The sequence below is a fragment of the Schistocerca americana genome, chromosome 7, assembly GCF_021461395.2.
Source record: "Schistocerca americana isolate TAMUIC-IGC-003095 chromosome 7, iqSchAmer2.1, whole genome shotgun sequence".
NCBI lineage: Eukaryota > Metazoa > Arthropoda > Insecta > Orthoptera > Acrididae > Schistocerca > Schistocerca americana.
Genome location: NC_060125.1, coordinates 467745562 through 467769805, shown reverse-complemented (window position 1 = coordinate 467769805; position 24244 = coordinate 467745562). Strand labels below are relative to the sequence as shown.

At 41.7% G+C, this 24244-nt stretch overlaps 1 protein-coding gene across 2 annotated transcripts in view; it reads left to right on the top strand.

Moving 5' to 3' along the window:
* The window catches only part of LOC124622494, a 151994-nt gene that overhangs the window by 60923 nt on the left and 66827 nt on the right, over positions 1-24244 (top strand). For both annotated transcript variants that reach the window (XR_006980636.1, XM_047148207.1), the window contains exon 5: positions 4568-4745. Coding sequence is in view for 1 of the 2 variants with exons in the window: in XM_047148207.1 (XP_047004163.1) it covers positions 4568-4745 (178 nt within the window). In the remaining variant the exon portion in view is untranslated. The remainder of the gene's footprint in view (positions 1-4567; positions 4746-24244) is intronic.

The following is a 24244-nucleotide window of genomic DNA, read 5'->3' as shown; positions in this document are numbered from 1 at the left end:
GCACACTACATTTGCCATGGGAGAGATTATTAACAAATTTTAGAAATTAAAAATAATGATGTAGTTCAAAGCCTCTGGAATGTATATAATTCAAGAGGCTTTGTTAATGCTTTGTCATTGATATGAGAGAAACAGTAACTGTGTGTTAGGGCCTTCATTCTCACCATTTGCTTGTCCCAGCTGCTGATTACATCTGCCACACGTTGACATTTCTCATACTGTTTCCTCTCCCTTGATTTTTTTTTTAAAGACTCTGGTCATTTGCTGACTTCTTTTAAAGGCAATCTCTGCCAGCAAATGCTCTGAACATGGCACTGCCTTTTGAGTTTGGTTTATTGCCAAAGTAAATTGCTATAACATGAAAAGCATATCAATGCTTATCCAGTTTTTCACTTGTCAGCTACACCTGGCTCATTCAGGACATGTCATTGTTTCTGCCTCACATACCTTTCATTAGCTTTCAGAGTAGTAACTGTTCATTTTCGTGTGTGTGTGTGTGTGTGTGTGTGTGTGTGTGTGTGTGTGTCTGGGCTAATCCAATCATCTATTATTCGTTCTTTCTTTTTTTTTGTAATCCTTATTTTACAATTGCTATTAGGCTAAACTAGTTACATCCTACTATCAGACCGTTCATAACAAAAGGCACAATAGACAGATGCTAGTGGTAAAAATGAAAAAAGAAAGTGATGGGAGAAGCTGTCATGAAATGTGATGTGTGATTTGCACCCATAAATCGATCAAAGATATTCAAAGGTAAAAATTAATATTCAGAAGTGATACGAGTATTATAACAGCATTTTGGTTTCCCATCTGTACTAATAACTCACACTAACGGTGAGAAGTGTTTGGCAAAGGGAGTGTATTCTGATAAGAGTGATGCAGCACGTGCTGTGCAGAATAACAAATGTCCTTCTATTTGCTTCACCAAATGTATACCAGTTTTTCTTTTTCATCCTAATTCCTGTACCTCAGGAGCTAGGATGTGAAACATTGTTCTACAGTACCCTCATTTCCGACTACCTAGCTGTCACCAACTATTTCTTATCACTAAACTCTCATTTCTCCTTCCTCCTTCTGTAGCCTTCTTTGTCACTCCCATGATTTTCCACTTATTTTTTCTTTCTTGTCACTTGTATTTGTGCCTTTTTGAGATTTTTTCATTCTGTCATTTCTTTCCTTTTCACTACTTTGCTGCCTCAATTTCCTGTATCATCATTTGTACTTCTAGTTCAAACAGTCATTTTCTTACATTTGACCTACCATTTGTTATTTCTAACTTGTCATATTTTCAAAATTTTTCTTTTGCTTTAATTGCTTTGGTGATTTCCCTAGTACCTTGTTCTGTTAAGTTTTCCTTTAATCCAGATCCTGGCTGACTGTCCTAGGTAGTCTATCTCATCAGCCCATTTTCCCCCTTTTCCTGGAAGGTAATAATCTCTAGTTTCAAAAGCTAGCATCTATTTATTTATTTTACTATATCTTTGTATCTACCTCTGTGCCGTTGTTTGGGGAGATTTTTTTCCCATGTATGTAATTGTAGTTCATGTTTTATTCGTTTTATTTCTTGATACAGATCTATAAACAGGAGACTGAATATTTGTCATTATATTCATTCAGAGATGCTGTTGCATAAATCTCACTATGAAGAGAACCTTCAGGAAGCGTAAAACAATCAAATTACACATTAACTCAGGGAAGTGATTTGTCTGAAATTCTGTAATTGTTAAGGTAATTGAATTTACTGGAAAAGTCATAGAAAAGTCGAGGAATATTCAAAGACTCTTTAAATTATGAGAGGGACTGTGGGGTGTTGAATGCTTCAGTGGCAAAAAGAAACATAGTTTGTCATTGTAGTACTAATCACTCTTAGATTCTGCTTCAGAAACAATCAGTTGTGGTGTCACATAAGGGAAGGCGAAGATAGGCGTTTAATAGATGTGATGATGGTTGTTACCTCAGGAAACTTCGTAATTTTCCAAGGGTCCTCAACCACCAGGTCTATTTCCCATTGCACCTCATGAGAATGACAGACTGTAATGTGCAGGTGAAAATTTGTTACATAGTGGTGAATGAGCCATTCATACAAAAGCAGGAGTGAATTTTACATTTATAAAAAATACAAGTACAGATCCATCTTTGAAAACAGAGTTTTTTTTGGATCAATATTGAATATTCAGGCTTCAGTTCTTTTTTTCTAATTTTAATGCAAAGTCGTATTTAAATGCCCTGTGGCTTTGCTACGCTGCAAGTCACCAGATACCGTAATGTGAAGAGCGTCCAGTTTGAAACTTGATGCATTATTGCTATAAATGTCTACTGCTATTGTATTCCAGTGATTACAGTTTGAAGTGTCTCTCAGGGAAGAATTCTCGTACACGTTTTGCTCGCGTATCATGTCGTTTTTGGAATCCCAGAATCTACTCTGTAGGAATCAACATGGATTCCGGAAATAGCGATTGTGTGAGACCCAACTCGCTTTATTTGTTCATGAGACCCAGAAAATATTAGATACTGGCTCCCAGGTAGATGCTATTTTCCTTGACTTCCGGAAGGCGTTCAATACAGTTCCCCACTGTCGCCTGATAAACAAAGTAAGGGCCTACGGTATATCAGACCAGCTGTGTGGCTGGATTGAAGAGTTTTTAGCAAACAGAACACAGCATGTTGTTATCAATGGAGAGACGTCTACAAACGTTAAAGTAACCTCTGGTATGCCACTGGGGAGTGTTATGGGACCATTGCTTTTCACAATATATATGACTGACCTAGTAGATAGTGTCAGAAGTTCCATGCGGCTTTTCGCGGATGATGCTGTAGTATACAGAGAAGTTGCAGCATTAGAAAATTGTAGCGAAATGCAGGAAGGTCTGCAGCGGATAGGCACTTGGTGGAGGGAGTGGCAACTGACCCTTAACATAGACAAATGTAATGTATTGTGAATACATAGAAAGAAGGATTCTTTATTGTATGATTATATGATAGCTGAACAAACACTGGTAGCAGTTACTTCTGTAAAATATCTGGGAGTATGCATGCGGAACAATTTGAAGTGGAATGATCATATAAAATTAATTGTTGGTAAGGCGGGTACCAGGTTGAGATTCATTGGGAGAGTCCTTAGAAAATGTAGTCCATCAACAAAGGAGGTGGCTTACAAAACACTCGTTCGACCTATACTTGAGTATTGCTCATCAGTGTGGGATCCGTATCCGTACAGGTCGGGTTGACAGAGGAGATAGAGAAGATCCAAAGAAGAGCGGCGCATTTCGTCACAGGGTTATTTGGTAACCGTGATAGCATTACGGAGATGTTTAGCAAACTCAAGTGGCAGACTCTGCAAGAGAGGCGCTCTGCATCGCGGTGTAGCTTGCTCGCCAGGTTTCGAGAGGGTGCGTTTCTGGATGAGGTATCGAATATATTGCTGCTCCCTACTTATACCTCCCAAGGAGATCACGAATGTAAAATTAGAGAGATTCGAGCGCGCGCGGAGGCTTTCAGACAGTCGTTCTTCCCGCAAACCATATGCGACTGGAACAGAAAAGGGAGGTAATGACAGTGGCATGTAAAGTGCCCTCCGCCACACACCATTGGGTGGTTTGCGGAGTATGAATGTAGATGTAGATGTACTGTACTTGAGGTTGACACCTAATGACACAGAGTGGTGATGAATGACAGTGATTGTGGAATTTCCATTTAAAATTTAACTGCAGTGGCTGTGTCACAAAGTACTGAGTGAACATTATTTGTTGGACAGCAAAAAATTCATCAGTTTGGTATGTATTTTATTTCAATCTTAGATGAACTTGAAATAATCACTAATAAGTGATTTCAGTGTGGCCATGGAAACTAGTAAATTGGAAATAAATTATCTAACGCATTATTGACCGGAAGACACCCCACCTGGGATTGTTCGGCTGCCAGGTGCAAGCCTCTATTAGACACCCTTTCAGTGACTTGCACATTGATGAAGGTGAGATGATACTATAAGATAAATCAACACTGAGTCCCCAAGCAAAGGAAATCTTTATTGCTGCCAGGGATTGAATCCAGGACTCAGCAACCTAGAGGCGTTGACACTAACCACTAGACTATGAACTGCAGGCAGACAAGTCTACTGATATTACATTACAGTAGCAAATAAAACTTGACCTCACATACAACAAAAATTGGTTCAGGAAAATTTGGAATTCTGGCCAAAAAAACAGTCTTCACCCTATAATGGGCAGAATTGTCATTACAGACTACTTTTGCAAAGTATACTAACAGCCGAATCCAGTTAGTGGTGATCTACTCACATTTGTAATTATGGAAGCTGCTTCTAGATTACTTCATTATTGTCTATCTTACCAGAAAAGCAACAACTTTGAAAATAGCTCTTCCTTTTACACAACTTAACAGCTGTTTTTTATCTAATACTTACACCTACAAATAATCATTATTGTGTTGCCATTTTATCCTTAATCTTATTAAATGCAGATGAATGTTTTGTGACTGTGAGTGGAGGGACAGTCTCCTGAACACCTTAATTTTATAAACTGTATTAACATAATTTTCTTCCTGTTTGAAGAACACTAACAACAAGACAGAGTGAGATGGATGCTATATTGCACATACTGAAAGAGAAAGAGGCAACCATAGAAAAACTTCAGAGAGATTTTGCATCAGTAAGTGCTAAAACAGAGGAATACTGTAAGACAATAACAGAAATGTCCGCTTCTGTAATTACACTCAAGGAAAGTAAAGAGGTAAGAGTCCTTTTAAAATTTACACTTTAGCTGCTTCCTGAATGTAATAAATGCCCAGACATTTAATAGATGCCAGTTATCAGTTCTAAAATTTATCACTGTGCTGTCCATATATCACTCAGTATTTGCTATTATTGTTATTGACATAGTTTTCTAGGTTCGCTTAGCTTGCCAAAGACTTAAAAAAAATTATTTGTCTCAATTCAAGAAATGGAAAGTCCAAGTTGGACTATTAACAATTATGAAATGAGTAGATTGCTACTCACCATAAAGATAACATGTTAAAATGCAGACAGGCACAATAAAAAGACTGCTACACACTGAACTTTCGGCCAAAGTGGTGTTCCGTCACTTACCAAACCTCCACAACATCCTAGTCCATCCCTATACCACTCCCAGTCCCAGGCGCTTGCCATGGGTATCATATCCCTGTGGAAGACCCTGGTGCAAGACCTGCCAATCCACCCATCCAGCACTTCCATTTCCATTCCTGCCTGAGGCCAAGCCAGTTGGGAAAGCAGACATATCATATACCAACTCTGCTGCAATCACTGCACAGCTTTTTATATGGGTACGACTGTCAACCAGCTGTCCATCAGCATGAATGACCACTGCCAAACTGTGACCAAGAGTGAAGTGGACCACCCTGTGGCACAACATGCAGCTGAACATAACATGCTTGATTTCAATGGCTGCTTCACAGCCTGGGCGACTTAGATCCTCCCCTCCACTACCAGCCTTCCTGAACTGCCCAGTTGGAAATCATCCTTACAACATACTCTCCACTCTTGAAATTATCTCGGCCTCAAGCTACAATAACCTACTGTCCCCACACCCTCTACCCAACAGTTTCTGCCCTCTCTGTCCTATCACTTCCTCCCAACCCCACCCCCATTGTGCGCCATTCACTGCCAATGCATCCACCAGCCTTTCCCCCTCTATGCTCCTCTCTTTTTCTGTTCCTCTGTGCCCCCCCCCCCCCCCTCCCAAATGCCTCACATGGCAGTCTTGTCCCGCCATCTTCTAGTCCCTGCATGATTCACCAGACAGTGCTCTTCTCTCCCCCCACCCATACCTTGCTATCCCTTCCCTTTTCCTGCATCATTCCAGATTACTGCTTTTACTCAATGCAACAGTTATAGTCTAGCTGAAGATAGTGATCATATGTGCATGAGGTGTGCCTTCCTTTTCTGAAGAAAGCTTTGGCCAAAATGTTAGTGTGGAACAGACTTTTTGTTGTTTGTCTGCAACTCAGTGTGTCATATTTTGCAATTCAGGTTTCTGTGCACGTATTTTTTCACCTTGTTTATCAAGGGAAAAAAAAGTGGTCCGTGTACTATGCAAGGCCGGTCCCACTGACGACTTCTTCTTTTTTCCAGACTTGAAATGCTACTAGTTGTGAATCTATATATCTGTGCCTCTGTACTCTTAGTCAGGAACAACATTAAAGGCTGTGTTTCCAGGGAACCAGTTCATCAACACAATACCAGAATTAAGGGAAACATTGACATTTCAATGCACAGGTTGTCAAAAATGGGAAACTTATATAACTGGCTGAGTGATAACTTTGGCTACAATATAAGTGTATTCTATATCATAGAATGATTGGATGATGGTAATTTTAAAATTTGAGAGTGTGGGCTATAATCTTTCATTTGATATGAACAATGCTGATTTTAATATTTAAGATTGTAGTTGTACCCTTCAATTTACCTACACTACTGTGCTGTGATGTACTGGCTTGGGCTTATCAATAATAGAGATAGCTGTACCGTAAGTGCAACCACAATGCAAGGGTATCTGTTGAGAGGCGATATAAACATGTAGTTTCTGAAGAGGGGCGGCAGACTTTTCATTAGTTGCAAGGGCAACAGTCTGGATGATTGACTGATCTGACCTTTAACGTCAACCAAAATAGCTTGTTGTGTTGGTACTGCAAACGCCTGAATGCAAACAGAAACTACAGCCATTATTCTTCCCAAGGGAGTGCAGCTCTACAGTATGGTTAAATGGTGGTGATATCCTCTTGGGTAAACATTCTGGAGGTAAAATACACTACTGGCCATAAAATTGCTACACCAAGAAGAAATGCAGTTGATAAACGGGTATTCATTGCACAAATATATTATACTAGGACTGACATGTGATTACATTTTCACACAATTTGGATGCATAGATCCTGAGAAATCGGTACACAGAACCACCATCTCTGGCCATAATAACGACCTTGATACGCCTGGGCATTGAGTCAAACAGAGCTTGGATGGCGTGTACAGGTACAGTTGCCCATGCAGCTTCAACACGATACCACAGTTCATCAAGAGTAGTGATTAGCGTATTGTGATGAGCCAGTTGCTCAGCCACCATTGACCAGACGTTTTCAGTTGGTGAGAGATCTGGAGAATGTGCTGGCCAGGGCAGCAGTCAAACATTTTCTGTATCCAGAAAGGCCCGTACAGGACCTGCATCATACGGTCATGCATTATCCTGCTGAAATGTAGGGTTTCGCAGGGATCGAATGAAGGGTAGAGCCATGGGTCGTAACACATCTGAAATGTAACGTCCACTGTTCAAAGAGCCGTCAATGCGAACAAGAGGTGACCGAGATGTGTAACCAATAGCACCCCATACCATCATGCTGGGTGATACACCAGTATGGCGATGACGAATGCACGCTTTCAATGTGCGTTCACTGTGATGTCGCCAAACATGGATGCGGCCATCATGATGCTGTAAACAGAACCTGGATTCATCCAAAAAAATGTTCTGCCATTCGTGTACCCAGGTTCGTCGTTGAGTACACCATCGCAGGCGCTCCTGTCTGTGATGCAGCATCAAGGGTAACCACAGCCATGGTCTCCGAGCTGATAGTCCATGCTGCTGCAAACGTCGTTGAACTGTTCGTGCAGATGGTTGTTGTCTTGCATACGTCCCCATCTGTTGACTCAGGGATCGAGACGTGGCTGCACGATCCGTTACAGCCATGCGGGTAAGATACCTGTCATCTTTGACTGCTAGTGATACGAGGTTGTTGGGATCCAGCACGGCATTCCGTATTACCCTCCTGAACCCATCGATTCCATATCCTGCTAACAGTCATTGGATCTCGACCAATGCGAGCAGCAATGTCGCGATATGATAAACCGCAATCACGATAGGCTACAATCTGACCTTTATCAAAGTCGGAAACGTGATGGTACGCATTTCTCCTCCTTACATGAAGCATCACAACAACGTTTCATCAGGCAACGCCAGTCAACTGCTGTTTGTGTATGAGAAATCCGTTGGAAACTTTCCTCATGTCAGCACGTTGTAGGTGTCGCTACCAGCACCAGCCTTGTGTGAATGCTCTGAAAAGCCAATCGTTAGCATATCACAGCATCTTCTTCCTGTCAGTTAAATTTCACGTCTGTAGCACGTCATCTTAGTGGTGTAGCAATTTTAATGGCCAGTAGTGTAGGTCCCCATCTTGATCTCTGTGCAGGGACTATTCAGGAGGATGTTGTCATGAGAAAAAACAAAATTGGCAAGCTACCGGTTGGAGTGTGGAATGTTAGAACCCTTAATCGGGCAGGTAGGTTATAAAACTCAGAAAGGGAAATGGATAGGTTGAAGTTAGAGATAGTGAAGATTAGTGATGTTCGGTGGCAGTATGAATAGAACCTTTGGTTATTCAGATAGGTAAGGGAGAGGAAAATTTAATTGAGATGGAGGAATTGGAATTTGGTAGAAGGAAGAGGAAGAGCAGAAAAGTAGTAGGTGATAATAGACTGGGAAAAAGGAATGAAAGAGGGAGCTGCCTTGTAGAATTTTGCACCTAGTGTAATTTAATCATAAGGTTTAAGAGCCACGAGGAAAGGTAGTATATGTGGAAGACTTGGAGACATCAGAAGGTTTCTGATTGATTATATAATGTTAGGAGAGAAAAAGTTTGGAGACAGGTTTTAAACTGCAAGTTATTCCCAAAGACAGATGCGGGCACAATTTATGCTGTAAATTAAAACTGAAGAAATTGCGAAAAGTTGGTAAATTAAAGGGATGAGACCTGGACAAATTGCAAGAACCAGAGGTTGTTAAGAGTTTCAGAGGGATTAGTTGGCTGAAACAGGAAAAAGAGGTATCATACCGATGGGTAGATTTGAGAGACAAAATAGTGGTGACAGCAGAGGATCAAATAGGTAAGACAAGGCCTGGTAGAAATGCTTGGATATTGCAAGAGATACTGGATTTAATTGATGAAAGGAGAAAATATAAAATTTCAGCAAATGAATACAAACATCCAAAAAATGAGATTCACAGGAAATGCAAAATAGCTAACCAGGAATGACTGGAGGACAAATGTAAGGATTTAGAAGCACATAAAATTAGGGGAAACATGGACACCATCTATATGAAAATTAGAGAGGCATTTGGAGAAAAGAAATATCATGAGCTGAGAGCAAGACCAGTACGAAGCAAAGAAGGAGAAGCTGAAAGATGGAAGGAGTATATAGATGGGCTGTACAAGGGAGATGAACTTGAAGGCAGTGTTATAGAAAGGGAAGAGGATGTAGATGAACATGAGATAGGAGACATGATACTACGAGAAGAATTTGATAGATTGCTGAAAAGCTTAATTTTTAAAAAAGTTCCCCTGGAGTAGACAACATTCTCACAGAATTACTGATATCTTTGGAAGTGCTGCCCATAGCAAAACTATTCCACCTAGTTTGCAAGATGTATGACACAGATTGAAATGCCCTCATACTTCACGAATAATGTAATAATTCTAGTTCTAAAGAATGAAGTGCTGACAGATGTGAGTATTACCGAACCACTAGTTCCATAAGTCACAGTTGCAAAATACTAACACACATTATTTATAGAAGAATGGGAAACGGGTAGAAGCCCACCTCAGGTAAGATCAGTTTGAATTTCAGAGGAAAGTACGAACACAAAAGGCACTATTGATGATGCAACTTTTCTTAGAGGGTACATCAAGGAAAAGCCAACCTGCAAATTCGGGGAAAGCATTTGACAATGTCAACTGGAATACTCACTTTGAAATTATGAAGGTAGCAGAGATAAAATACAGGGAGAAAAAGATTACATGCAACTTGTACAGAAACCAGATGGCAGTTTTTTGCCCATTTGATGCCATCAATAAGATGATTCCCATTTGCATACTAGAAAACACTGCAAGTAAGCAATAAACACTGTATTTACTCAACAATAGGTCAACCCCCACTGCCCCAGTTATATATAAAAAAAAAAAAAAAAAAAAAAAAGGAAGGCTCCATGAGAAAGTTTTATTTTTTACACATTCTGATAATCAAATTCACAAACTGTTTTATTGACTTCTGGCTAAAACAGTTAACACTACCTGTTGCAACAGATGTGGTTGTTTCCGTGATACATTGATGAGCCAAAATATTATGACCACCTATTAAAAGCGTGTTGGTCCACTTCTGGAATGCAGTTCAGTAGCAATTCTGCATGTCATAGACTCGACAAGTACTTGATAGGTTTCCAGAGGTTTGTGGCACAAGATGCCTACGCACAAGTCACACATTTCCCGATTTACTGTCAGTTGGTTTGTGGGCATGGAGCTCCTACCCGATAGCATCCCAGTTGGGTTTAATCAGACTCAGATAAGCCGAATGTGATGGCCGAGACATTAGCGTGAATTCACTGTCATGCTCCTCGAACCATTGCATCACGATTCTGGCCTTGCGATACAGAGAGTTGTCCTGTTGGAAGATGCTATCGCTGTTGAAGAAGACATCAAGCATAAGGGGTTACAGGTAATCGCTTATAATTTTCACATAGCCCACAGCTGTTATGTTGCCTTCTATTACTACTGCAGGTCCCATGGAAGCCCAAGTGAATGCCCCGATAACATAATACTGCTCCCACTGGCTTGTGTCCGTGGTGTGCCACATGGTTCAAGCAGCCATTCGCCTAGATGATGATGTATCTGGACAAGACCATCGACCTCGTTTAACAATAAACGGGATTCATCCGACCAGACAACACGATTCCATTAATCCACAGTCTTGTCTCAATAATCTCATGCCCACTGTAATAATAATTAACAATGTTGTTGGGCCAACACTGGAACATATAGGGGTCCTCCGCTGCAGAACACCATGTTCAACACTGTGCACTGAATGGTGTATTCCAAAACACTTTTGCCTGTGCCAGCACTGTACTCTGTCATCAGATCTGCCACAGATAACTGCTTATCACACTTTAGAGAGCAGGCAAGCCTTGAATCCCAACATTCTCTGATGAGGTATGGATATTCAACTTCTTTTCGTGTACTTGTGGTTTCAGCATTCTTGAACCACTCCGTTCTCTGTTTCCGAGATGTTTGTTCCCAGACACTGACCCACAGCAATCTGGCTTTTGACAGAGTCATTTAAGTTGGCGGATTTATGCATTTGCACCACTTACCAGGTCTGTTAAAAAAATTCCAGAACTTTATTCCCAAAATTTTTCTATTCTTATCTTTTACTTATTGTGCGTGGTCTCCTGCGAAATACTCGCACAAAGCACCTCTGCAAATTTTATTTTATCTCATCAATCGTATCAGATATTCGTCTTTTCAATGGGGTTTTCAACTTTGAAAATAAAAAAAAGTATGCAGGGATCAGTTCTGGAGAGTACAGAGGATGAGGCCGCACAGTAATTTGTTTTTTGAGCAGTAGTCGCGCACCAACAGCAATGAATGTATGGGTGTGTTATCATGATGAAATAGCCAGGATTTGTCTCACTACGTTTCATACCATTTCTTACTCACATTTTCTTGCAGGTGTCACAATACGTCCCAGTAGTACCATCAATTAACAGTTTGTCCCTGTGCCACAAATTAATGATGAAATAATCCTTCAAAGTCATAGAAAACAATCAGCAAGGCTTTCACATTTGACCTGACCTGACAAGTTTGGTCTTCGAGAACCTTTCCTGACCTATTGTGAAGATCGATCCTTGGTCTCAACATCGTAACCATAGACCCATGTCTCACTACCAGTTACGATTCTCTTAAGCAATATCCCATTCTCATTTGCGTGATCCAAAAGCTCTTGACAGAGTGCAAGGTGAAGGACTTTGTGGTCTTGAGTCTCGAATCATAAGCCATGGGACAAACTTAGTGGCAACACAATGCATTTCAAGATGCCGTGTCAGTACTTCATGAAGTGATCCAACTGATATGTTAAATTCCTGTGCAATCTCTTAGTCAGTCAGTCTTTGACTGGCACACACAATTTTGTTGACATTCCTGACATGAGTGTCTTCAGCAGACGTCGAAGGACGTCCTGAATGAGGGTAATCTTTAACTTCCATCCCACCATTTTTAAACCAAGTGAACTATTTGTAACACTGAGTACAGCTTAAGCACTCATCATCATAGGCTTTCTGCATCATTTGGTATGTCGCTGTAAAGGTTTTCTTGAGTTTCATGGAAAATTTAATGCAGACACATTGCTCCTCCAACTCTGCCATCCCGAAATTCACAAATTGTGTGACACAACATTTTACTCAATACAGCACTGCACAATAACTAACAGACATACAACAATGAAACTTCAAGCAGGTGCACATTAAACACAGGCATGTTCAGGGATGCCCATCACATTTTGATCCAACATATCATTGGCATAAAACTACAAACATTCCAGAATTTTTTGAACAAATCTTGCTAGAATGATACTCCGTTTGTTGCTGCTCCACTCATATACTTCTCTCGCAGTACATGTTCCATGAGCAAGATCATGCAGTATACAGCCTCACAGTGGACAGTGGTCATAATGTTTTGGCTCATCAGATAGATTATATGATCCTGATACACATGTAGATTTTCAACAAGAGTTGCAGGAAGTTGCCGAGCTAGTGTTGTACTGTGTAGTAATGTAAGCCCCATGCTCTTCTTCATCAGTCATCCACCAGCTCTTACTTACTGTGAATTGCATGTGACACATGGAGTTGGAATATTCCTCTTTAGCTCCAGCGACTTCATTCAGGTAATTTATAGTGTCATCAGAAAGCCTTAATTGCTTTTCTCTCGTGCATACTGACCAACCTGCTGCTCCAATTCATGAAATCTTCCTTAAGTTAATTCCCTGAAAGTTAGAAATGTAGAAGTGTTGGTGATGTATTAGTTTTTCTTTATCTGATGCCGCCTACAAACATTCACTTTCGAAACATTAAATTCTCTTCCTGCTGCACAGATGTTTGTAGACTTGGCATCATGAATAACCAATAACTTAAAATTGCTTTTGTATTGTCCGCTGAACCACTTGTGAATTGCAAACTGGTAGTTCAATGATTATTAACAGTCACAAAGAGCAAGGTGGTGCAATGCTTAGCACACTGGACTCGGATTCAGGATGATGATGTTTCATGTCCCTGCACGTCCATCCAGATTTAGGTTTTCTGTGATTTCCCAAAATCATTCAAGGTAAATGCTGGTGTGTTTCCCTTGAAAGGGCACGACTGATTTCCTTCCCCATCCTTCCCTTCTCCAAACTTGGGCTCCACCTCTAATGACCTTGTTGTCAATGGGATATTAAACTCTAATCTTCCTTCAACAGCCACAGCTGTGATTTACATCAATTATCAAGCACTATAGTTAATTGTTTCACAGCATTAAGCAAACTGAATAACAATATTATGTTAAAAAAACTTCCAGGTGGATTACAACTGTGTGTAGGACCGAGACTCGAACTCGGGACCTTTGCCTTTTGCGAGCAAGTGCTCTACCATCTGAGCTATCCAAGCACGACAGACGCCCTTTCCTCACAGCTTCAATTATGTCAGTATCTCTCTCCTACCTTCCAAACTTCATAGAAGCTCTCCTGCGAAAGTTGCAAAACTAGCACTCCTGTAAGAAAGGATATTGCGGAGACATGGCTTTGCCACAGCCTGGGGGATGTTTCCAGAATGAAATTTTCACTCTGCAGCAGTGTGTGCGCTGATATGAAACTTCCTGGCAGATTAAAACCGTGTGCCTGTGAAAGGCAATAAATTTCATTCTCAATATTATGTTATCCTTTCAGCTCCTTGGTGCTGAATCGGCAGGAATCAGACCACTTTGGGCTAACAGTGTGCTTCTTCATTTGCTACCAACCTCGAAAATCAACAGTGCTGTGAGCAGTAGCTGCTTCAACGCTGCTGTTAAACTTTTTGTTTCATTTATTATACTACATTTTGGGTGTTCTGTTTGACCATGTTTGCACTGAAATTGATTTGTCTCTTGTGGGCAACTGTACTATTACTGGGGAATATTGGTCCATTTGTAAAGTCAGCTCAGTTCAGACTATATTTAGATTCAGACGAACTGCTGTTTAAATGTGTTAGATGTTCATAAGAAGCAAGGTATGTGGGATGCCTTCCCATAGAAGGCAGCATGATGAAATGTGTTGACCACCCACCAGATTTAATCCTTAACTATGCATTCACAGTTATATTGCAAATCAGTAGTTTGTGGACCGTGTTTATAAGAATTCAGACGTGTCAGTTTTTGTTATTAATTATGATATACTGTGCAATAGAAAGCGCCACAATTTAATCCAAGAGTGCAATACATTTCCTTCCCTGTATCTTAACACTTCTCCAAGGATCAGAACATGATTAAAATGAACAAGAATTATGTGAACAGCAATAGGTTTATTACAGGGAACACCAAGCTCTTCATATGCCTCCATTCATATTGTTCTTATTGTTTTTTTTTAAAATGTTTTAGCTTCTGTTATCATACACTTTCACCTTTGTCAGTTTTCACTGTCAGTTATGATACATACTATATTTGTAGTGATATCCACCTATCAAAATGGAGATAAGCAAATCACATAATTACATGTCCAGTTCACTCAAAGTATTTTCAGATTGCATACAATGGAATACAAACCTTTTTTCCCCAAAGCAGAACTTGTTAATTGCCACTGTTTGCCTTGCACTGAGGGTCCTCTACAGGGAAGCAGCCTTTCAACCTCCCAAATGAAAGCATGTCAAGGTCTTCAACTGGTTTGGGAAGCAAATATTGTGGAATAAATGGCATCCTTATCATATGGCTCATGTCTTTTCTACATAACTACAGACAGAGGTTCACATTGCCATACTGCACCAAAAGAATAAAACTGAACATAAAATACTGTGTCCCACTGATATTAGGAGTCCATTCTTGTTCTTAACATACACAAATGGCCACCTAAAACCTTTAACTCTTTAAGTGACTCTGGCAAATATGCAGGGTGATTCAAAGTCTTGTCCTATAGGACAAATTCAGCATTAGTGGAGATGGCCCACCATCGCAGAAATGATTAGTCGCATGCAATGCAAAGTACTATGTGGCTGGTTGTCTGTGAGGCAGTTGATTATTTCAGTCTGATGGAAGGTATGAAAGGGACACCAGTTACAACAGCTGTCTCGTGTGGCACTATTCTGCAGTTCAGTGACTCGTTCAGTGATGTGTATACATCAGAAGAAGATGGAAATGTTCTCATCCATGTGGCAGACATGAGTTGACAGGAAGCTGCAGCAGAATATGCCAGGTAACAGCAAAACTAACATAAACCTAATCACAGAATGATTGGCTGTTTAATGGAATAGTTCAAGTCTGTATGTAGTGCTCATGACAACAGGTGTTCTAAGTGACTATTCACAGCAACAGGTGATTTATAATCACCAGCTGTACTAGTTAAGGCAATAGTGAGTCCGACTGGGTGAATAAGGATGATGCACAAGAATGCAACATCAGCCAAACCTATGTGTTTAGGATACTGTCCTTTGATTATTTCCATACCTATTGAATCCACTGTGTGCGATAGCTGCATGGTGATAATATGAACAGGTAGTTGCAATTCTGTGAATGGTTTGAAGAAAAATGCACACACAATGGAATGTCGTAGCTATTTTCTTCAGCAGTGAAGCTGGTTTCCACTTGAATGGAAGGGTGAATAGAGGTAATGCCATGTATTGAACAAATGACAATCCCCAGCACTGCCAAGGCTACTGCTCAGACTAACTGTAGGCTAAATGTGAGGTGTGATATACATGGGGATGTCCTCATTAGTTCCATATTTTCAAATAGCACACTTACTGCTGCATGTTACCGACATCATCTTGAGGGAACAATAGTATCCTGTTTGGATGATCTGCTTCTTGAACAGAGATGTGGTTTTTATCCCAACCAGATGGTGCACTTCCACACTTCAGACGAAATGTTTGCCGACTGCTGGGTGAGGTTCTTTCTGGGCATTTGATTGGTAGTTGGGGTCCGAAGGAATGGCTGCCTAGGTCAAAAGATTGACACCACTAGATTTTTTCCTTTGGGAACATCTCAAGTCTAGATTGTACTCCAACAAACCAAGAACATTAATTGACCTGCAGGAGAGTATCATCAGAGCCTGTACAGAGATACCCACAGCGAAATATAGATGTGGCATAACTGGCACGGTGGGACATACCCTCTGCCATGCACCTCAGGATGGTTTGCAGAGTATGGATGTAGATGTGAACAACTGACAGGCTATGGTGATTGCATTGTAACTATGACATAACTTTTGTGATATAAACACATCTATAGCATGCATTTGTATCTGTGTTTTTGCTACTTACAGTAACTATGACTTTATCGTGTGGGCCAAGACTATTGGATCAAAAGTGTAGATATTGTACGAGGTGCATTCAAGTTCTAAGGCCTCTGATTTTTTTTCTCCAGACTGGAAAGAGATAGAAACATGCGCATTGTTTTAAAATGAGGCCACGTTCATTGTCAATACGTCCCAGAGATGGCAGCACCATATGGCAGATGGAATTTTACCACCAGCGGCGAGAATGGGAACTGTTTTAAATACGTAAAATGGCGACGTTTTCCTTACTTGAACAGCGTGCACTCATTCGTTTTCTGAATTTGCGTGGTGTGAAACCAATTGAAATTCATCGACAGTTGAAGGAGACATGTGGTGATGGAGTTATGGATGTGTCGAAAGTGAGTTCGTGGGTGCGACAGTTTAATGAAGGCAGAACATCATGTGACAACAAACCGAAACAACCTCGGGCTCGCAAAAGCCGGTCTGACGACATGATCGAGAAAGTGGACAGAATTGTTTTGGGGGATCGCCGAATGACTGTTGAACAGATCGCCTCCAGAGTTGCCATTTCTGTGGGTTCTGTGCACACAATCCTGCATGACGACCTGAAAATGCGAAAAGTGTCATCCATGTGGGTGCCACGAATGCTGACGGACGACCACATGGCTGCCCGTGTGGCATGTTGCCAAGCAATGTTGACACGCAACGACAGCATGAATGGGACTTTCTTTTCGTCAGTTGTGACAATGGATAAGACGTGGATGCCATTTTTCAATCCAGAAACAAAGCACCAGTCAACTCAATGGAAGCACACAGATTCACTGCCACCAAAAAAATTTCGGGTAACCGCCAGTGCTGAAAAAATGATGGTGTGCATGTTCTGGGACAGCGAGGGCGTAATCCTTACCCATTGCGTTCCAAAGGGCACTACGGTAACAGGTGCATCCTACGAATATGTTTTGAAGAACAAATTCCTTCCTTCCTGCACTGCAACAAAAACATCCAGGAAGGGCTGCGCGTGTGCTGTTTCACCAAGACAACGCGCCCGCACATCGAGCTAACGTTACGCAGCAGTTTCTTCGTGATAACAACTTTGAAGTGATTCCTCATGCTCCCTACTCACCTGACCTGGCTCCTAGAGACTTTCGGCTTTTTCCAACAATGAAAGACACTCTCCGTGGCCGCACATTCACCAGCCGTGCTGCTATTGCCTCAGTGATTTTCCAGTGGTCAAAACCGACCCCTAAAGAAGCCTTCGCCGCTGCCATGGACTCATGGCGTCAGCATTGTGAAAAATGTGTACGTCTGCAGGGTGATTACGTCGAGAAGTAACACCAGTTTCATCGATTTCGGGTGAGTAGTTAATTAGAAAAAAAATCGGAGGCCTTAGAACTTGAATGCACCTCGTATTATGCGACATGACTTGAATTGCCCTGTATATATCATAGGAACTACTATCCACCTCAGAGATGGCTACATCAGTACTTCCATCCATATCAAACCTACTAACCACCAGCAACACCTCCACTTCGACAGCTGCCACCCCTTCCATACCAAGAAGTCCCTTCTGTACAGCCTAGCCACCCATGGTTGTCGCATCTGCAGTGATGAGCAGTCCTTCTCTAAATATACCGAGAGTCTCACTGAAGACTTCACTGACCGTAATTATCCTCCCATCCTTGTACAAAAACAAATCTCCCATGCCTTGTCTTTCCAGTCTCCTACCACCTCCCAAAGTTCCACAGTCCAGCCACAGAGGAGCATTCCCCTCATAACTCAGTACCATCTGAATTACATTCTCTGCCAGGGTTTCGATTACCACTCGTGCTGTGAAAAGAGAAATGCCCTACCCACTATCCTTCCCACCCCTCGTACCGTGGTATTCCGCCGTCCACTGAACCTACACAATATACTCGTCCATCCTTACACAACCCCTGCTCCCAATCCCTTACCTCATGGCTGAAACCCCTGTAATAGACCTAGATGCAAGACCTGTCCCATACATCCTCCTACCACCAGCTACTCCAGTCCGGTCACTAACATCACCTATACCATCAAAGGCATGGCTACCTGTGAAACTAGTCGTGTGATTTACAAGCTAAGCTGCAACCACTGTGCTGCATTCTATGTAGGCATGACAACCAACAAGCTGTCTGTCCTCATGAACAGCCACTGACAAACTGTGGCCAAAAAACAAGTGGACCACCCTGATGCTGAACACGCTGCCAAACATGATACCCCTCATGTCAATGACTGCTTCACAGCCTGTGCCATATGGATCCTTCCCACCAACACCAGCTTTTCTGAATTGTGCAGGTTGGAACTTTCCCTGCAAAACATCCTATGTTCCCGTAACCCTCCCGGCCTCAACCTTCGATAGCCACTGTCCTCACCCTTCCAGCCCCTCCCTATTCCCATTCCAGCACTACACAGCCGTCATTTCACCGCCACACCCAGTCTTTTAATTTCTTTTTATTTCTCTCCTTTCCGCTACTTACCCCTTTCTCCCACCACACCTTCTTTCCTGCCCTCCGTCTAAACTGCAACACTTCACTATCCACCACTCCCACCATACTATCCCTCCCCCTCCCTGCCCCAGCCACCTCCTTACCCCCACCCAGACGCCACTCCCTACATGCACTGGTGTTGCTGCTTGCAGTGTAGTGTCAGCTCTCTGAGACTGCAGACATGTGTGCAAGTTGCGTTTGCGTGAGTGTGTGTGTGTGTGTGTATATGTGTGTCTACTGCTGACAAAGTCCTTAATGGCCGAAAGCTATGAGTGCGTGTGTCTTTTTATTGTGCCTATCGTGACTCATCATATCCGCTATATGGTGAGTAGCAACTTTCCTTTTCTGGTATTGTTACATTCCATCCTGGAATTTCCGTTGTTTGAACTACTATTTATTTATTTTTTCCCTCTTCTGATTAATTGCTATGAACACTTATCAAACCTTCAGTTATAGATGTCAAACAATGGAAAATCCAGGTTATAGATGTTATTTTTTTACTTCAGTTTCATCAATTTCTTCCATATTTACTATTAACAGCTGTGGGAGCCAAGGGTGTTCATGAACTACATGAAACTTTTCATGGGCCACATGGAAGAAGCATTCCTCAACACCCAGTAGTAGTTTGGTAAAGATTTATTGATGAATTTATGCTTTGGACTCTGGTTAAAAAGAAATATTCCATTTCCTGCAAGATCCTAAACTTTTTCCCAACTCAAATTCAGCTGGTCCATTTCCAATTACAGTGCCACCTTCCTCAATGTTGAGCTCTGTTTCACTGAAGCTCATATCCCAACCTAAGTCCATATAAAACTAATCAATAAGAACAATGCCTCCTTCCTGACAGTTACCACATCTTCATCTTCCGCATCACATACTCACTTTCACACACGTTAGATATCTGTAGCAAATGGTCTGTTTATGTACTGGATCCATTAATGCTGATACTAACCACCTCTCCCAAACTTTCCCCTCTAGCAACAACATTTACTCCAGTCCCAACACAGGTGGATCCTACAATATTGCCGCAAGCTGTGCTGCATACAGTGTGGCAAAGTGGTTTGAGTCAGTGGCTGGCATTCTGTGGGTCGAAAGTTCAAACCCAGCCACCAGTAGTTATTTGCTATTTAGTATTTATCATTTTGGAAGCGTCTTGAAATATGTTTGCATATTCTGGAATATTCAGTGTTCGTATAAATACCATTATTCTTGAATATTCAGTATTTGTATAAATAGCTGCATTCTACATCCAGGCATTCAATTCTGTTCTGGCTGTACGTTGGTGTTTGTAATAAACATGCTACAGAGTGGTGGCAAGAAGGGTATCCAGCCACCCCTTAAAATTAACGTGCCAAATCCGATTAACCATGGCCGACCCTGTGTAACCGTGGGATAAGGCTCAAGTGATAGAGACATAGATAGACACTGCAAGATGTCAAGCATCACAACAATCGTATTTGTGACAATCAGCTGCAGGTGTCAATCTGTCTGACGAAGCCATTCGCCATGCACTGAATGAGGCCAAGCCCCAACATGCTGTAAACATTTCGTGCCGCCACTTTCGTAGCCACCAAATCCAGGAAAACTACATGAGGCAATAACCTATGGATGTGAAGCCACCACAGATCAAAATCCAAAATCCTACATGGATACAATCACTAAGACGTCAGGAATGCTTACTGACATAATTATCGATGGCCAACCTGTCCAGGTGCTGTTTGACTGAGGGCTTGCTTTTCTGTAACGTCAAATGCTTATTGTTATCAGCTGAAGAAGACTATGTTCCATGATATGAAAACGATTATGGTGATGGTCATGAATGGAAAGTACATCTAGCTGACAGGAGTGTTTATTGCAAGAATGCTATCAATGGCATAACTCAGCCCTTAGAGTTTCTCATTTTAGCAGAATGCAGTCATCATGTTATTCTATGATGGGACTTCTTTCAGGCATCACAAGCAGTCATAGACTGGGGAGTTAAAAACTCCTGATTGATTAAGCTATTCTAATAAACACACAGAAAGAAGATTTCTCTGGACAGCGGTTTGCCATTGAAGAAATTGCTATCCTGTTGTCATCAGCCGGCCGCGGTGGTCTCGCAGTTCTAGGCGCTCAGTCCGGAACCGCGCGACCGCTACGGTCGCAGGTTCGAATCCTGCCTCGGGCATGGATGTGTGTGATGTCCTTAGGTTAGTTAGTATTAAGTAGTTCTAAGTTCTAGGGGACTAATGACCACAGATTTTAAGTCCCATAGTGCTCAGAGCCATTTGAACCATTTTGTTGTCATCAAGGAGATAGCTCCCAGATAGCAATCAGGGTGCTCTGTTAAAGTTTTTTTCAACTGCAAAAAGCTGTTCAGGCTTACAAAAGAAATCTACATGCCAACAACAATCATAAGCATTGTAGGTGGTCAAGGAGAACTTTGGATCTGTATTTGCAATGAACAGCCACAGCTCGCAAACAGAGAGATTGAGATATAATACTGTCCATTGTTACACTTGCATACAACATAGCAAAACAAGACACTGCAGCTGACGCCATTCTTTGTGCTCCACGATTGTGAGGCCAGAACAACAATGGATTCACTGTTCCTGTTTCAACTGGTCGATTTCAGAATGACTATGTGAAATACCTCATGACCAGTGCCAAAGAAGCAACGCAGCTGGCTCGCATAAGGACCCTGGATGCCCAGGGGAAAGACCAAGAGTGCTTTAACACCAAGCACCAACCAGTGAGATGTTGCCCTGGAGATATGGTATGGATTATTACACAGGTGCAGAAAGTGAAACTGTCTGCACTACTTTAGGCCATATCATACCCTTTGTTGCTTTTCGGGTGTCACTTCTAAAGTCGAGGATCATGACCTTCCATCAGAAGACAGAAGCACCGACAAATCATTCATGTCTTCCGTTTGGAAGCCTACTACAGTCCAGAGGCACAGTTAACAATGGGAGGTTCCAGGAAACTGAAGACCCTCTCAGCAATTGTGAAGTTTCGATGATTATGATAGTAAAGAGCATGACAAGAAAATGACAATCGGCCAGTGCCACCAGGCAGGAGCATAATCAAGATCTAGATCCAGGTTGCTGTAGTAGGCCCCAAGAGAACTGCCAAAACAGAAGAGGGAACAGTGCCGTGAAATGTGATGCACACAGTGTCAGTGTGGTGTAGTAGTTAGCAGCGCTTGCTGGCTTATAAGTTCAAACCTACCCACCAGTAGTTATTTGTTACTTATTATTTATCATTTCTTGAAGGTTCTTGAAATATCTTACATTTGTATATTCTGGAATGTTCTATGTTTGTATAAGTAATTGAGCTCTCCATCCAGAAGTTCAGTTGTGTTTCAGCTGTGCCTTGTGCAGTAAACATGCTTTCAGTGCAAAGTGTTGTACGTCACTGAAAATCCTGCTTTCAGATTTGTACATGAGTATAATTATGAGTATCAGTGACAGAGCAGCATGTGAAGTCACAGTTGTTGTTTACCAGCTAATATGTGTGCTCTCCAGGGCTTTTTATATGGGAATAACCAACACTAAACTGGTTGAATACCTGATGGGACAGAGAGAACTGTCCACGTTGGGGCCAACCAGTTCCCAGCTGCTGAGCACACTCTATTGCATCAGTGAAGAGGCAGAATGCTTGCTACACCACACAACTATCTGGTTCCTTCCATTCATTCACTAGTTTCCGTGAACTCTGGAGACAGGAACTTTCTCTCCAATATATTCTCACATTCCACCACCTTTTTGAGCTTCAACTCTTTGGCAAACCACTTCCTCCGTTCATTCATTCATCCATTTATGTTTTTACACATTTTTTGCACTGATAGTATTTCCTTATTCACCCAAATTTTTACTCAATTTCTTTTTTATTTTCCCCTCCTTTCTCTGTTTTAATCTCCCAATCCCTCTCCCCCCCCCCCCCCAAAAAAAAGCTCTCTCCTCTCTCCCCCCACTTTCTCCACCCTTGCCACTCCATCTTTCTTTTTTTCACCTATCTCACTGCCCCCTCCAAAAAAAAAGAGTCTGTATTTCATCTTTCCTCTTAGTCCTTAAAATACACTGTTCATTCCACTTCTTTTTCTCTTCCTCCTCCAAATTCATCTTCTTCTCTCACTGGTGTAGTGGTTAGCAGTTCACATTTTGATATCTCCCCTCACATCTTCGCTGTCTGCCTGTGAGCTGTGTGTTTGACTTCAGTGAGTCAGTGTTCATTTAGCAGCTTGTGCTTTTCATTTTGTGACTTTGTTTATTAGTACTGCCTTCAATGTCATATAAAAAAAACCAGAGCTTGTTCCCTGAAAGTGATTGGCGAATAGTGACACAATCATGAATCTGTAGGCGGAGGACAAAAGTGGGTACTGGTGGCACTATTCCATTATATTAGAAAATGTGTCTGAGCCACCATGGGGCACCTCACCTGTTGGGACTGAGGTCTATCTTCCTGTGAGGTCCAGACAAGCTGAGAGAGTCGGATTGTTTGTCATTGGGAGCTCCAGTGTTAGGCAGGTGATGGAGTCACTTAGGAGAATAGTGGGCGGATCAGCAAAAGAGGCCAATGTCCACTCTGTTTGCCTTCTTGAAGGGATCTCATCTGAGATGTATAGAAGTCTCTGCCGGCAGTGATTGAGTGTGAGCTGGTTTGGCGATGACAGTCGGCCTTGCCTGCAAGATGCAAGCAGAGCTATCATTTTGCAGCATCATTCTCAGAATCAATTGCAGTCCTCTGGTTTGGAACAGAGTCGAAAGTCTAACCCAGAGGCTCAAACGATTGTGCGGAGGAATCTGATGCAAATTTCTTGACCTACACTATTGAGTGGTGAATTGTAGGTACCCCTTAATTGGTCAGGTGTTTACTTACACGCAGGAAGCACCTACCTGGGGTAGTGGAGTATGTGTGGCGAGCACATGTGTTTTGTTTTTTTTAGGTTAGAAAATTCTTGAGTGCAGACAGAGTAGCATTCCTCATAGGAATTGCTAAGTCGGGTTGAATGCTAGTGGTGGAGGTGTATTTACAGCAATAAAAAATACAGTAATATCTAGTGAGATCAGTACATATTCAGAACACAAAGAAATTTGTGTGAAATTCTGGTCCAACGTAAAATTTTTAAGCAGGTCTAATGCTTCGAATCAGTCCCTTCTTGACCGATCTGGTATGGCAGGTAAAGATATCAAAACAAAAGCCAAAGTTTTAAATTTCATGTTCAAGAAGTCGTTCTCACAGGAGAATCATACAAACATACCATCATTTGTCCATTGGACAGATTGCCGTGTGGATGACATAGTAATAAGCATGCCTGGTGTAGAGAAACAACTGAAAGATTTCAAAGCAAATAAATCACTAGGTCCGAATTGAATCTTGATTCAGTTTTACAAAGAGTCCTATACCAAGTGACTGGAAAAAAGGGCAGGTGACTCCG